The sequence below is a fragment of the Vipera berus genome (assembly GCF_964194415.1).
Source record: "Vipera berus genome assembly, chromosome: 1".
NCBI classification, from domain to species: Eukaryota; Metazoa; Chordata; class Lepidosauria; order Squamata; family Viperidae; genus Vipera; species Vipera berus.
This window is the reverse complement of record NC_138202.1, coordinates 287,630,457-287,647,020: the sequence shown is the minus strand read 5'-3', so window position 1 is coordinate 287,647,020 and position 16,564 is coordinate 287,630,457. Positions and strand designations below refer to the sequence as shown.

At 37.2% G+C, this 16,564-nt stretch overlaps 1 protein-coding gene across 4 annotated transcripts in view; it reads left to right on the top strand.

Annotated features, from left to right (window-relative positions):
* The window catches only part of ARID4B (AT-rich interaction domain 4B), an 88,872-nt gene that overhangs the window by 30,026 nt on the left and 42,282 nt on the right, over positions 1 to 16,564 (top strand). For 3 of the 4 annotated variants that reach the window (XM_081313197.1, XM_081313195.1, XM_081313198.1), the window contains exons 5-13: positions 1,267 to 1,357; positions 2,942 to 3,021; positions 4,096 to 4,187; positions 6,469 to 6,607; positions 9,185 to 9,264; positions 12,485 to 12,558; positions 14,195 to 14,340; positions 15,072 to 15,144; positions 16,096 to 16,190. In XM_081313197.1, coding sequence (XP_081169323.1) covers positions 1,267 to 1,357; positions 2,942 to 3,021; positions 4,096 to 4,187; positions 6,469 to 6,607; positions 9,185 to 9,264; positions 12,485 to 12,558; positions 14,195 to 14,340; positions 15,072 to 15,144; positions 16,096 to 16,190 — 870 coding nt within the window. Of the gene's footprint in view, positions 1 to 1,266; positions 1,358 to 2,941; positions 3,022 to 4,095; positions 4,188 to 6,468; positions 6,608 to 9,184; positions 9,265 to 12,484; positions 12,559 to 14,194; positions 14,345 to 15,071; positions 15,145 to 16,095; positions 16,191 to 16,564 lie in introns of all 4 variants that reach the window. The other variant, XM_081313196.1, reaches the window with a different exon arrangement.

The window sequence follows — 16,564 nt, the reverse complement described above, 5'->3', positions numbered from 1 at the left end:
GATTAGAGATGTTCTCTTCAATCTTCTTTGATATGCAGAGAAGTTGAAACTATATTGCACATACTCTTTCAGACTTTTAACCCTCAGTACTAAGAAGCTTGTCTGGCTCTTGTTTTAGGTACTATTTTAGCGAAGCATTTTGACATCAACTCTTTTTCACCATCTGCTGGCAGTAAGGAAGTAATATAAAGCACATCATGTACATGAAAAAAAAGATTTTTTAAAAAACAATACCTCTTTTACAAATAATTTGAACAGCCTGATCAATGATTGTTTTACAAATTCTGGCCTTACCCTAACTGGAATTTTTGAAGACTAGTTTACACTGCTATAAATAAAACTAAAATGATTTTCAAATCTTAATATATATAAATTAACTTTTGCTTTATAACTTAACTGAACATTGGGATTTATTTATAGTACTCCTTGTAATGCCATCCATGCTGTGTCCCATCTCTGTGGGACAAAATTAAGCTAAATGTGTATCATGGGTGTTTCAGTTGTGTGAATAAGATACTTTATTACATCTTTACATTGGTACATTTCAGTAGTATATTGTCACATTTCAATAGCAGGAATGTTATACTGCTATAACTTTTCCTCTGTTTTGAAAAATTGTGAGTATAAGACTCAATACTTTAGCAATAGAATTTAGATAATTATAATAAAAGTCTTTTCATTTCCAAAATAAATTTAGTATCCATATTGCAAAACTGTGCTACTCAGGTGTCATGGCTTTTTATCTTTGTTGTATGTGTATTTCAGAAGGACAGAATTATTGTAATAAAAAACAGTAAAAATGTGCGGTCAGAAAATAAAGATGTCTATTCCCTCCTTCCATCCTATCGTTTGTGTAGCTTTTTTGGATCTTCAACACATCATATTTTGCTTTTTTTTAAAAAAAATCATTTTTATATGCTACACTTGGGTGTGTGTGCACCCTCAGTGTTGGTTTCGGGCAACTGCCAGGAGAATCCCTGCAGTTTTGCTGGCAGGATTTTCAGTTTTTTCGTTTGCTTCCTTCCTAAGGCTGAGAAAGAGCGGCTGGCTCAAGGTCACTCAGGAGGCTTTGCACTTAAGGTGGGAATAGAATTCATGGTCTCCTCAGATTTCTAGTCTGGTGTTGTAACCACTACAACAAACTGGTTCTCATATGGTATTGTACATGAGTATAAAAACTACATTTAATAAAATAAGAAGTGAAGTGCTTCAGTGTTTCATAACCAAGTGGCTCTTTAAAAACCTTTAAAGTTGTTTTTGTTGTAGGTAGGAACTGTGGTGGAAGTCAGGAATCCAGATGGAACTTATCAGGAGGCTGTCATCAATAAATTAACAGATGCTAGCTGGTATACTGTAGGTAAGGAAACCTTAAATTTCTTTTTACACAATTGAAAAATTAAGTTTGGGAAAAAAATGTACTTTTTCCTGTCATATTCCCCAAGGGATGGTTTTTGTATTCAATGAGTATTTTTAGTTTCAGTATAGTACCTCCATTGAAAAGGATATGCAATCATTTAAGAATGTTTTGGGACAGAATCTGCTTGATAATGATAAAAAGACAGAGATAGGAAACAAGAGTTATTGAAAGCTTTAAATAATAACTTCTTGCCATTTCATAGAGGTTAGAATCTGACTCTTTTAACATTTTAAAACTTCAAGATATAAATTGCATTAAAAAGGCCCTTTTTGGGGTTCTTATTTTTGTGATTTGTTTTTTGTACTACTTCTATGCCATTGGGACATCTCCCAGCTGCTTCTAGAAATTCTAGAACAAACGGCTATTGTGTGCATTTTTCTTTCATTCAATCCTATCCAATTCTCTTGGCCTAGTTCCTGCAGTTTCCTTAGCAAGGTTTTTCAGAAGTGGTTTGCCTTTGCCTCCTTCCTAGAGCTGAGTCTGGTCCAAGGTCACCCTGATGGCTTTGTGTCTGAGGCAGTACTAGAACTCACAGTCTCCCAGTTTCTAGCCTGATACTTAACTACTACATGAAATTAGCTCTCTTATACAGGTAGTTCTTGACTTATGACTGGTCACTTAGCAACCATTTGAAGTGAAAAAGGGGACTTATGACTTGGATCCAATTTCTGCCATTTTAATGGGCAGGCATTACAGTTGTAACTTGAGAACTACCTGTTTACATAAAATTTGCCAAACAAAATAGCCATGAGATCTGGATTGAGCTTGGTAGTCCCATTAACAAGTTATCATATGTCCCATCAACATAGTTCAATACTATTATACATTCATTCTCATTCTCTCCCTCCCTCCCACTGTCTGTCTGTCTGTCTGTCTCTCTCTCTCTCTCCCTCTGTCACACACACACACACACAATATAAAGTATTATCTATCAAAATTTTAAGATTCTTCTGTCTGTTGTACTTTATCTCCCTTCTTCCTTTCTCTGGCTTTCCGGCTATATATATATACATATATATACATGCATACATGCATACATGCATACATACATACATACATACAACATATATATATATATCTATATATATATAGATATATATATATAAAATAAATCACAATATTAAAGCAGTGGCTATAATACTGTTTCCTGACACAACTACAAAATGTGGAATTGATGTATAGTTTGTGCTTATTTTTATTTTCTGTCTAAAACACTCTATAAAAAGAACTGTTTCTAGAAAGTGTCCTTAAAGGTTATCCTCTTACACTGCACAGGTTTACTTAGGTTAGAGCCTATAGTATTTTATAGTATTTTTGATATTTCTGATTAAGAGAAACTCAATATGGCTTAGAAATGCTAGATTTACTTTTAGCTAGAAGTCATGATAAAATTGGTAAGTATGAAATTCATGGAAAAAGTAGGTTCAGCTGTTTTACTGAAATTTAATTAAACTTGAGGAATTTTTTTTAAAAAAAAAACTATACAAAATTTTATATTGCATTTCATTTTACCATTGATAACAGTATTTGATGATGGAGATGAGAAAACTCTTAGACGCTCTTCACTTTGCCTAAAAGGAGAAAGACATTTTGCTGAAAGTGAGGTAAACGTTTTCTTTTTAATGTAGCTATGCTATAGAAATTAAGCATGCTCTGATAATATTTGCCCACTGATTAATGGAATGGAATATATAAGTTGTGCTTCACTGTCAGCAGTGGGGTATAGTTGTGAAATCTAGAAAAATATGTAATTCTGATAAAGAGAATCTCTGTTACTGTCATGTGTTCATGTGTCAGTGGCTGGAATAGCATATTTTTTATTTCCAAATTAGCTTCCTATAACTGGAAACTTAGGCAAAGACATTTATTTGTACAGTAAAATGTGTGCTTAATGAACATTATAATTAGATTTCAATTCTGGTAAGAGAGGTTAAAAGTATAGAACAGTGTTGTATAACTCGTACTAAGAACAAATAATTACCAATAATTTGCAATAATAAGAAATAAGAACCTTTAAGCTAATTCAAAAACAAAAAAAGAGATATTGTAGTTTTAATTCTTCAAATGTACAGTCTCCTCATTTGATTGCTCCTATATATTGCATCTTCTCTCCTGCACATAAAATGTATTTTATGTCAGATGAGGTGAGAATGATCATCATTTTTTCTTGTCTTGTATGACAAAAATGAAAATAATGCAGAAGAAACAACGGCGGATAACATTTATTGCACTGAGTTATCCCATGTGGATTGTCCTGCAGCAAGTTGGCTGCGGCAAAATGGCCATGGCAGGTTGGCCTCAGGGAATTATCCTAGACCCCTTCCATGAGAAGACATGACCACAGGAAAATGGGGCTTTGGCTCTATCTTCTGAATAGAGATTCCCCATCCAAAAACCTTGCCCCTTTATGTTATTTGCCTTGCTGAAGGTAGGAAGGGAAAAAATGGCATTTGGGAGACCTGTATAAAATAGTATCTCTTTGTAGATACTCTATTGTAGTTGTATTGTTTTTGTATTTCTTTCTGTTTTCATGCTCCTTGCAGGTTGAGTTTTATTCATAACAGGGCCTCCTGTTTGAATTACTTTTTTTTCAAACAAATGTGTTTGTTCATATTCTGACAAATCTGTGTTGTGAAATTCTCTTCAGTAATTGAAAAAATAATGTTTTTTGTCAATAGACATTAGATCAGCTCCCTCTTACCAACCCTGAACATTTTGGGACTCCTGTCATTGGAAAGAAAACTAATAGAGGAAGAAGATCTAATCACATGTAAGTTTGATATTTATCTGATTCATGATTATCTTCATTTTAGAATTATTTCAACTGAGTAAAAAAGCAGCATATAATTTAAAGTAGAAGTTGAAAATGTGGGAAGTTACCTGGGGAAATAGAAGCCAATCTTAGGTTTTTTAAAAAGAAATACAGGCAAGGTTTAGAATGGATTAAGGAAAAGTTTGTTATTATTCTCTTATATCTACAGTTTAGATCGGCATAAGCTTACTGGAAGAACTATGTAGTTCACTTAATTGCTTTATACAAAGGGCAACACATTATTTCTGAGAAGCAAGGCAGAAAGGAAGATGCTCTCTTCCACTGTTTACAACCTAACAGGAAATTGGATGGTGTTACGAAGGTGTATTCCATAAGTTGCTGAAAATGCTTTTGATCACCCTGAATATACTGCTTATTCATTCAAATGAATACTCCCCTTTTGGAGGCTGAGAGTTGGAGGAACATTGCATATGAAAGTATAAGCTTTTCTTTGTATTTAGTAGGACAAAATTATTAGCCTCACTACTCTGCATAGGATGTTGGTGAAAAATATGTCCTGAAGGCTTTAATCCAGCCTCATGATGAACACTCTAAAAGATCCTCAACTCTACCTCAGTAGCACGTTGAATGTCATCTGACCTGAGGGGACCATCATCCAGCACTATATAACTACTGATATCAGAAGCAGAATTATGGTGGAAACATGGAACATAACCACCATAAACATGGGAAAACTCAACATAGGGGAAGATAAAATAAAGCGGCCACATGTTGACCTTCGAGGCATCAGAGAATTAAGATGGACTAGAATTGGACACAGAAGATCACATTATTACTATGGGCACAAAAGACAAGGAAGGAATAGCATTGCTTTTATAACCAGGAGACATATAGCAAGAATAAGATTTAACTGCAATGCAATCAATGACTTAACAATACAATGAGACTTTAATATAATGATTATCCAAGCTTATGCTCTAACACTGATACAAAAGGAGTCTGATGAGATTTAGAGGGAAGTTGATTTTGCCAAGAAATTGGCAAAAATATGCAAGCAAGATATGCCACCTGTAGTTGAAGACTGGAATGCAAACGTTGGAAATATTAAAGAAGAAAACGTTTGGCCTAGGAAAATGAAATAATGTAGTGAATGACTTACCAATTCCTAAAAATGACTTACCAACTTCTGAGAATCAGTTATTTCTTTTCCAACACTCCCCACCCCCAAACACACACACACACACTCTGACATTACAAGACATTGCTATACCACTCCTTGTATCATTACCATATGGAGTGTACAGAAATCAAGTTAACAAAATTACAAGGATACAAGGAGGTGGAGAAAGTCAGCTATAACAGTAAAGGCATAGCCAATGATTGACTGTGGAGTGGATCGTAAATGTCACATGTGCAAATTCCAACTTAAGCTAAAACAGCAGCAGAAGAAAGCCAATCATTTTCCATGATCTGATCTTGACTTGATCAAACAGAATTTCCAGAATCACTTTGAAGTCCTAAATCTCATTGACAGGGAAACAGAGATAACTGTGACTGAAGTCAGAGAAATTCCTAGGGATGAATGTGAAAAGAGATTTACCAGAGACCAAGAAGCAAAAGAAAGCAAACTGGATGTCAGAACAAATAGTGGGAAATTGCCAAAAAGAGAAGTGAACCCAAAGCCAAGAAAAACAAAAATACCAGAAGAGAACTTGACGAAGAATGTCTAGGGGCTGTTAGAAGCGCAGTATTGTAAAGACATTAAACTTTGTAATAGACATTGAATAACAAGAAAAGATCTCAGAATTTCCAAAAGATTTTAGAACTCAGAAAAAGGTTCCAATGTTGAATTGGTATGCTAAGGACACCATTGGACAGACAATAATTAATTCCCAGAAGATGGAAAGGCATCCTGTACAATAGAGATGTCAGTGTCAGAATAACTTAGAAGATAATTCCTACCAAGAATTCCTCTGATGGCACTTGGAACCAGGATAACATAATTTAAAGTATTACATCATAATTAAGGCTGAGTCAACATACCTTTTAATGCTGTATTACTATGTGGGATTGTTAATGGAAAATTATTGATTTTACTATGCATCAGCCACCATATTCATTTATTTATTCCATTCACTCATTATATAGTGCTCCCCACTAGTTTGCTGTAAAGTCGTAACTAAAGTCGCAATGTCTAAACAAAAATTCACTTTTCATACTAATTCTAACTATAAATTGTATAATAAACATTTATATGGTGACACCTTTTCCCTTATAGCCCAGAAGAAGAATCTTCCTCATCCTCAAGTGATGAGGACGAAGATGACAGAAAACAAACTGATGAATTATTAGGAAAAGTTGTATGCGTAGAAACTGTTAGTACGGATAAAAAGAAAAATATTTGGTTTCCAGCTTTGGTAAGTACTTACTTTCTGTATTCTTTTAAAAAAGAATTGAAACAGATAATACAGTCCTAGAAATAAGACTGCAATTTTAGTTGCAATCTTTAATAAATCAGTGCTTTGATACAAAACAAATAAATGCAGAATAACACACAATTTATTATATGTGCAGGGGACTACATTAATAAAGGCCTTAACATTTTGATGCTTAATAGCTACTAAAACAAGTATGTGTAAATTGGTGTTTGTATGTACCCAATATAGAGTGTATGTTTTATGAAAAACGGAACTCTATTTTGACTCATTTCCTTTTTCAAACACTAAACTATTAACATTTTTTTGCTGTTGGTCTATCAAGCCACATAGATGATTTGAAAAGGCAAAAGCTGTTGTATTATGATACAAAACTTATATTTTGGTGGAACGCTTATATTCAGAGATGGTGTAACCTCTGAATATCAGTTACTGGGATGCAAATAGTAGGATTAGCTTTTAGGATTGTGTTGCAGATGCAGTTCCAACAGAATTGACTTCATGCATATACTGTACAGATATCTGATGTGAGGAGGCCTTTGAAACAGCTGCACCAAGCCTTGAGAAGATGAATTCAGAGAGATGCTTTAATTATTTTACGAAGGTTTTATTAGTTACTGGCTTTATATCTTGCTTGTAGTTTTCCCATGGTTGAAAACAGGTGCTGGGTTAGGCAAGGGACTTTTCTTATGTTTTAGGTGATTATGTAATAATAAGAGTGTGCCATTAGTACAGGGGTGTCAGACTCGCAATGTCACATGACGTGTCGCGACATATCGTTACTTTTTTTCCCATTGCCAGCAATGGGGTGGGCGAGGTTTCGCCATGACACATCCGGCCTGTGGGCCGCCAGTTTGACACCTGTGCATTAGTAGAAATAAAGAAGTAGCCCAAATAAGTATATTTTATGCTACTGAGAGTTGGATAAGTTGATCAGTAAGAAGATACTGTGTTTCCCCAAAAGTAAGACCTACCCCGAAAATAATCCCTAGCTTGATTTTTTTGGGGGGGCTAATATAAGTCCTACCCCCAAAATAAGCCCTAGTATGGGGGCAAGGTGCACCCCTAAAAATCATGCTGGGGGGCTGCAGCTGCCCACACACCCTGCACCCACTTACCTTACTGGTAGGCCCACCGCATCCAGGCTTCCCTTGCCCTGACACTTGTCGCGCTAGGTGGCTTATCGCGCCATTGCCGTTGCTCGCAGCAGGAGGCTGCATAGTGCTTTGGGCCATTGTTGCTGCTTGTGGCAGGAGGCCGCATGTTGCTTCAGGGTGTTGCCATCGGCCCGAAGGACCGCACAGCCTCCTACCGTGAGCGGCGCCACCGGCCCAAAGGGCTATGCAGCCTCCCGCAAGTGGCAGCAACAGCGTGAAGCATCATGCAGCCTGTGAGTGGTAGCACCAGCGCAATGCATCACGTGTCTGGCCGCAAGTGGTGGCAAGTGGCTGTTGAAGAAGTCAAGCAGTGGCACGACAGGTGTCAAGTCATGGGAGGCCTGGCTGCGGCAGTCCTAACGTAAGACATCCCCCCAAAATAAGACCTAGTGCCTCTTTTAGAGGCAAAAAAAAGTATAAGACTGGGTATTATTTTCAGGGAAACATGGTAGCAACAACAGTAAGGACTAAGTAGAACTTCGTACTGTTTTTTGAGATGATTTTAAAAGCTATCATTCCATTGCCATATCCACTGGAAGTCGGCAGATAAATAAAATTTCTTTTCTGCTAATTTAGAACATAGGTTTGCAGTCTGGAAGAAAAATCCTGGAGTACATTTTTAAAAAGTCATTTCAGTTTAGTCTCAGATAACCATCAAGTAACACCAGGGTTGCACAGCTTAATTTAGGTTAACCAGGACCTTACAGTTATACAGTGTTGCTATGAAATAGGCAGTGTGATTTAAATAGTAGCTCAATAAATCTGAGATTACAGCAAAGTGGCCATAGTGCCCAGAAATTTATTAAATTCTGGCAGAAATATCATATGCATATGAGGGTTAATATATGTTGAGATAGCTTACTAATATACTAGCTTACTAGGTTCCACTTCTGCATCAGAAAAGTAGAGAAAGTTTATTTTTTTAAAAAAAATTGTGCTGAGTTTTGGAGAAGTAGAGATTGCAAGAAGCTTTCTTCTTCTTCACTTTACATCAGGGTTTGGTGAAAGGGAATTCCACTTAAAGGAATGCAGAGGCAAACAACCTCTTTTTTCTCTCAATCAGCATAAGCCTTTTAGAAAAATAGAAGCTGCAGTGCCTCACGCTTCTTTTTTTGCTCTCAGATAAAAATACTTTTTCCCCTCTGCTGTGTTTTTTTCAGATGACGATGGAGGCCAAGGGTTTTGTTTTTCATGCAGGAAACAATTTAAGATCCTTCCGCCTCCCCCGCCCACCAAGTTACTTGAAATATCTAGAGTAGTTGGAAAAGGGGATTTTGTATGCTGACCATCCATGCCAATAACAACCAGATGTATATGCATACAAATACATTTGTATGATCTCTTAGATAATTTTAAATAAAGTTTCTCTAATAATTATATAATTTTTTTTATTTCCATACAGGTGGTTTGTCCAGATTGCAGTGATGAAGTTGCAGTAAAGAAAGATAATGTTCTTGTTCGTTCTTTCAAGGATGGCAAGTTGTGAGTGAAACTGTTTGATTTAATTACTATTTGTCTAATTACTATAATGTAACTAAGAGAGATGGCAGATGGACACATATCTCTTTTATTCATGAGAATGAAGGGGGGGGAATAGAATGAATAAAATAATTTTGCATTTTGCCTTCTACTTCCATATAGGATATGGATATATGAATGCAGAAAAAAAGTGTGCTGTTTTGTATTAATATTGAAGTGCATGGATAGAATATTTCTACAACTTAAATGTTTTTTCTGCTGTAGGATTTCTAAACAAAGTATTATTTCCTTGTATAATATGCTTGTAAATAATTATGATAATAACAATGTGGCATCATTTTAATCAGTTTGAAAAGTGCCAGGCAGGTAGTTCTCTAGTTATAACCATAATTGGGACCAGAATTTTCATTGCTCAGCAAGGTGGTTGTAAAGTGGGTTGTGCCTGATTTTTTCCAGGTTTCACTTTGTTGTTAAGTGAATCACTGCAGTTGTTAAGGAAATCACATGGTCTTTAAGCAAATCTGACTCCCCTCTTTGACCTAAAATCATGGAACTTTCCTTCTGCAGCTACTATATTATTTCAGGAAAAGACATCTGATTCTATTTTCCAATCTCATTAGCATGTAGAATATCATAGTTCAGTCAGGTAATCATGGAATAGAATAGAATAGAATAGAATAGAATAGAATAGAATAGAATAGAATAGAATAGAATAGAATAGAATAGAATAGAATAGAATAGAAACTGGAAGGGGCCTTGGATGTCCAACTCCCTGCTCAAGCAGGAGAACTTGTACCATTTCAGATGAGTCTAGCTTCTTAAAAACCTCCAGTGATGGAGCGAAAATAGGGCCAGTCTAGGACAGGGCTTTACAACCGGTGGTACGCATACCACTAGTGGTACGCGAGCACCTGGCTGGTGGTACGCGGCATCGCAGCAGCCTGGGATCAGCGTTTATGAGAGCGTGATTTCTAAGTGCGGCTCAGCTGATCCCGGGCTCCTGCCCGGCTCACTTAGCAAGCAGCCTCTTTTCCACAAGCAAGTGAGCCGGGCGGAAAATAAGCTGCTTGCTAAGTGAGCTGGGCAGGAGCCCGGGATCAGCATTTCTGAGCGTGACTTTTGAGCGTGACTCAGCTGATCCTGGGCTCACTTAGCAAGCAACCTCTTTTCCGCAAGCAAGTGAGCCGGGCAGGAGCCCGGGATTATCTGGGTCGCGCTCAGAAATCGCACTCAGAAATGCTGATCCCGGGCTGCTGCCCAACTCACTTAGCAAGCAGCCTCTTTTCTGTAAGCAAGTGAGCTGGGCAGGAGCCCAGGTGACACCGGCGCTTGCGGCTTTTCCGCAGCACAGACCCTAGGGCTGTTTCGTTCCCACTCGGCCTCTCACAGGACCCGGGCTGCCTGCACTGGTGGGAAACGCAGCGCTTCTTTTTCTGCAGCAATGGAGCGCAGGCGTCACTTGGGAAACACTCTGCGAGATGCGCCTTTGCAGCAGGTTCCCCTTCTATTATATATCGGAGGTTTGAAAGGCAAGCTGCTCCCAGGGCGTAAAAGTAGAATCCAAACGGTGAGAGTGACGCAGCTCTCCGACTCTCTGCTTCAGGCTAAAACAGTCTCAAAGTTGGGTCCAGAGATTACTTCGCCCGAAGGAAGGGTGACTTGGTGGCGATGCGGGTTTGTTTCCTTTGGAGGAGGGAGAAAAGCATCACTCTCTTCCTTCGGGCGGGTGCAAATGCAACTTAAGAACGGTAGCAATGCGGCCAGAAATGGGTATCTCTTGACAGCGCTGGGGAGAGCTATGGGAAGAATGATGTACGCGGAGAGGATTGGGGAACCTGGCTCAAACGCTGGGCTCCAGTAGGGGAAAAATGACTGGGAGAAGTAGCCGGTTCGTAATGTACGGGCCTGAAAACAGGAGGTGAACCGGTGACATCCCCACCCTGCCTGTGTGCGCGTGCAGAGGCTGAGGCGCTCTCCTCTGCCTTTGTGCATGAACAGGCAGGGCTGTGATGTCAGTGGTTTTACTTTGCCCCAAACCAGGCTGGGATCTGAGTGGCGTAGCATAGGATGGAGGGAGGGAAGGAAGGAAAGAAGGAAGGAAGGGACAAAGAGAGAGAGAAGGAAAGGAAAGAAGGAAGGAAGGAAGGGACATTGGGAGAGAAGAAAGGCACCCATCCCAGTCTCACTCCCCTCCACCAGAGACCCACAGATCCCCCTCCCACAGGCACCCCACAATCTGAGTGATGACCTGGCCATTGATCACATGACCCTGGGACACTGAATGTTATAAGTATGAATCAGTTGCCAAGCATCCCAATGTAAATCACATGACCCTGGGGATGCTGCAACAGTCATAAGTGTGAAAAATGGTCATAATTCACTTCAGTGCCATTGTAACTTCAAACAGTCACTAAGAGAATTGTTGTAAGTCGAGGTCTACTTGTATTTTATGATTTTTTCTTCTTTTTTTGGGGGGGTCAAGTTTTTGACACCTTGCTGGGTTACTGGTGGTACTCGGATATTGCCTTATCCTAAAAGTGGTACAATGGGTGAAAAGGTTGAAAAGCCCTGGTCTAGGATTTGAACCCAGGACCTCTTGCAACCTAAGCGAGAATCATACCCCTAGACCAGGGGTAGGCGACCTTGGCTCTTTTATGACTCGTGGACTTCAACTCCCAGAATTCCTGAGCCAGGCTGGCTCAGGAATTCTGGGAGTTGAAGTCCATGAGTCATAAAAGAGCCAAGGTCGCCTACCCCTGCCCTAGACCAACAAGCCATTGAATTGAAAGGAACTTTAGCGTAGTTTGTTGTAAAGAAACTTATTTTGAAGTAGATATAATTGTTTTGCTAGGCAGTTATCTGTGTTTCATCATTAGGAAAACTGGGTGTTCCCCTTCCTGTTTTTTTATTTTGAGTTTGGATTTATAGCAATTTTTCTTCTTGTTAAGAAAACATTTTAGCACTGTTTTAAAATTTCAGATCAAAATCTTAATTTTCCTTTTCTAGAAATAACTGATTTACACAAAGTAGTTTAAGACCAAATATTTTTTTTCTGAAAAAGTTTTCAAATTTTTAAAATTCTTGTTTGCTTTGTAACAGTGGGAGACCCACATTTTATGGATAATTAATAATAAAAGATTGCTTTATTTAAATGAAGATTGCTCTATTATCAAAATACTTAAAATATTTATTTTAAAAAATACTGTGATCACAATTTGTTTAGCTCTTCGGTACCAAGAAAAGATGTACGGGAAATTAGTGAATCTTCACCAAGACCTGACGCTGCATTAAAACAAGGTAAAAATTAACTTCAAAATTAGACTGCTTTTCATCTCAGTTATAATTGGCTAGAACAAAAATGAGTTAGGGTTAGACTAGACTGAGAATTCTAAAAAATGTTTCCAGGAATGCCAGGAATATCGTATTTTATTATTTATTTTACTCTACCTTTTAATCATAATTTCTGTACTTTTTATAAGTGTGGGATTGTAAGAGGGCCACAGAGGGTGCCTTGTGAGAGAAAATAGGTAGTATTGGTCTGAGACGTAGGGGGAAAAAAAATCAAATGCCAAAATCTAAATATTAACCTTTTCCTGGATTGAGTGGATTGGATTTTTTTTTAAACTGCATCATGCCTATTTTAGATTTTATATTATAATAATTATGTGCTTCCTGTTCTAAAATGACAAGAAATCATGCCAGCAGTTTTCAGCAGTTGTGCTGCCTATCTTCACCATTAAATAAAAGAATAGTCTTATCAAGCCTCGATACCATCACTAAGTTTCAGTGCATAATAGCACCAACGGTAGAAATCAAGTTATAGAAATTAAAGGATTAAAACATTTTCAAGCTTAAAAACAATTTGAGAGATTGTATGCCTAGCTGTTCTGTACCAGCCTGCTAACGGCCTTGCAGAAAAGGCAGGGACAACCCCTTTTACAAGAAGGCAAGAGGCTGGAATTACGCCTGCCAAATTTATTGCTACAAAAACAAATAGAACAAGACACGAACCAAGAAACAGGAGCTTTTCAAGCGGTTGCCTTCAGCAAACCAGCCCTCCCACGCATTCCCCCTTAAATACAGTTCAGGGCGTGGCTTCTCTCTGCCTCCTTCTGAGGAGCCCCATTGCCTTCCTCTGTTTACTCCTGATTGACTGCCTCCTGCGTCGGGCGTCCTTGAACAGGGCCAGCTGTGGGTCATCTTCATCCATGCTGTCAGGCTCACACAGCTGGGTCTGCGTCGTGACCAGATGAGAGGGGCCTGGCTGAGGGCTCTCATCAAGCTGTCCAATCCCCTCAGCAAGCTCTTCAACACCCCCCTCCTCCTCCTCCTCTGAGTCGTCCGACCCACCTGCCGAACCCACAGGCTGACCCTGAATCACAACACTAGCCGTAATGTTTATGCCAAAAGCAGTGTCTTTAATTGGTACCTTTAAAATGATCAAACATGGCAAGGTTAGTATCTACAACTGAAAAGCTATATTCCTTATTGCTGTCAATTATACTTTAGGAAACTGAAGAATTTTAATTAGTAGCTTTGATCTTCATGATAAGGGATATTTTCATGGAATGAAACATTTCTTTAGGTACGTGAGTCCCTATCTAGCCCTATAGAAGTTTGTTCAGGGCAGTGAGGACATTGTCTTTGAATAACTATAGATATAACTATAGATAACGAACTTGCAAGCAAGCTAGGAAATGGAAATCAAGTTAAATCAAAACATACAGTATGTCTGACTTGTTTAGAAACCCTTTAAATTTTTTTAAATTCAGACATAAGCTATTGCTAAATATTTTTTACTCTGTTCATTTGATTCATTCACTCAGTTAAATAGAAGAAAAGGGACTATATAGCTGCACAAAATCCATATTAAGTCAGAATGTGACTGTTTCAGGTAGATCGTTCAATTCTAATAAAATTAATTTATTTACAGCTTTTGATCAGGCCTTAGAATTCTGTAAAAATAGAACTGTTCCTAGTAACTGGAAGACCGAGTTGAAAGAAGAAAGTTCCAGTAGTGAAGCAGAAGAGGAGGATGAAGATGAAAAGGAAAAAGAAGATAATAGCAGTGAAGAAGAGGCAAGTATAATCCTATAATGTAATAGGTTTGTATCACGCTGCATGTGCCAAAATTTGTATTTGTAAATCTTGCTAGTCACTTCTGTCAAGTTTCGTACAAGCAGTAGTGAAAATCAGTATTCGATCAAAGTGAACCTCAGGAGAAATATACCTGGATTCTTTATTCATGAATAATAGCTTGAATAGTAAAAGGAATATGTAAATATAAAACTAATGATATCATCATTGCAATCATAGCTATGGGTTGAGGTCTTGGAAGTATCAGCAAATGTTTATCCAGAATGAAAGCTCAGGAATCCACAATAAACCATATCGTTTTTTAAAGGAGAAAATTCCCAGTTCACAGCTTTAATCAAATAACGTGCAACAGATTAAATTGTATTTAGTCAGATATAATGGTACCAAAGCGTTCATTTTGGCACTTTAAAAGCTTTAGTCCCGTAGAAGCTTTCCAAGAAAGCAATGCTAAATTCTCAGTAGAACTTCATAAAATTTTAATTTTTGTATGCATTAAATTTTCTGTATTTTCCCACAGTGGAACACTCTAATATTTTGAAATAAAATAATTTGAAAAAAGAATATTAGTTTAAGGATAAAAAATAATATTAACCTTCAGAGTAAAACATTATAATATCCTTTAATAATATGATAGTGATTTTTTTATTTCCTTGTTGGTTTTTGAGATGGCAGGCTATGTAAAAAAAAAAAATTCTCTTTATTTATTTCATTAGGAAGAAATAGAACCCTTTCCTGAAGAAAGAGAGAACTTTCTGCAACAACTCTATAAATTCATGGAAGACAGAGGTGAGCATTTCATTAGGTTTATTGTACAGCTTGTTTTAATTGTATGAGAATTTAATATAGTTGTGAATCACATTGCTTTTCATTCCTGATAGTTGAGTGTGTTCCTTTTTAATATTTTCATTCTTAATTAATTGTATACATAGGAACCAAAGGTAATTACAAATATTTTAGTATGTAGTGTTACTAAGGTAGCTTACTGTTAAAGTTACACTTAAAAATAATTTGAAAGGCTACATTAAAAAAAACCCCTCTCAAATGTGTTTATATAATGTTTGCACAACTTCTAGGTTGCCAAAACCAAGCGTAGATTACCAAACAGCACATTCACTTGTCAAGTGACTTTTTCCCCCAGTTGTTGCAGTCCTAAGCAGGCAACTAAAATGGATTATCCTTGCTAGCTCCTATATTTGGCAAATAAAGAATTATGGGGATAGGAAGGAAAATCATCCATGGAATTCCAATTTCTTCCTCCTCTGAGGTCTTCCCATGGTCCAGATCAGATGGGATGTTGGCAAGAATATTGTAGGACCAATATGAATTTGCCAGACACACGTTAGCAAATGCAGGATGTTAGCCAAAGTTTCTAGTAACATGACTTGGTGTTAGTTTTGTAAATGGTTTTTATCATAAGGTTTCCTGTTAAGTGCTGCTCTCTATTTCGTTTTGACCACCTCCTAGGTACAAGTTTCTCTAATTATTTGGATAAATATTTTATTATAAATACTGTTTTGTACCTTAATTGGGAAGACAAAGCTTTAATTGTATTCTCTACACATTTATTTGGAATAAGTAGCATTGAATATGGTTGTGATTATTTTGACTAAATATGGATAGAATATATGTTACATTATTTTTGTGTGAGACTAAAGTTCTAAATTTATTTTCAGTAATGTTTATATGAAGAATTCTCACGGTGCTCCAACACTTAATTCAAAATACTTTCTTTCATAGGGACTCCTATTAATAAACGACCTGTCCTTGGATACAGAAATTTGAATCTCTTCAAATTATTCAGACTTGTTCATAAACTTGGAGGATTTGATAATGTAAGTACTATAAACTTTAGTAAAAAGAAAAAATAAGCCTAAAATAACTATGTGTCGCTTTCTGTAGCTTTAAAAAGAGTTGTATAGAAGATGAGAACACAACTTTTAAGGCAGTTGTGTATATTTGTTTTTCTTATACAAAGAATAAGAAAATAACATTCTCCCATTTGTGCTAGAATTATAGAGATAACTACATACCACAAAAATGTCATTAAACTACAAGATGCAGTTCTTTTTATATATGATAGAAGTTAGTGCTAGAAGAATAACATCTAAAGGAGCATGAAAGTACAAAGATTTATATTTATACAACAAAGTTGTGGCTTATGGAATATGGGCTGACTGTATTTTGTGCTTTTTGCAAACAGCAATTG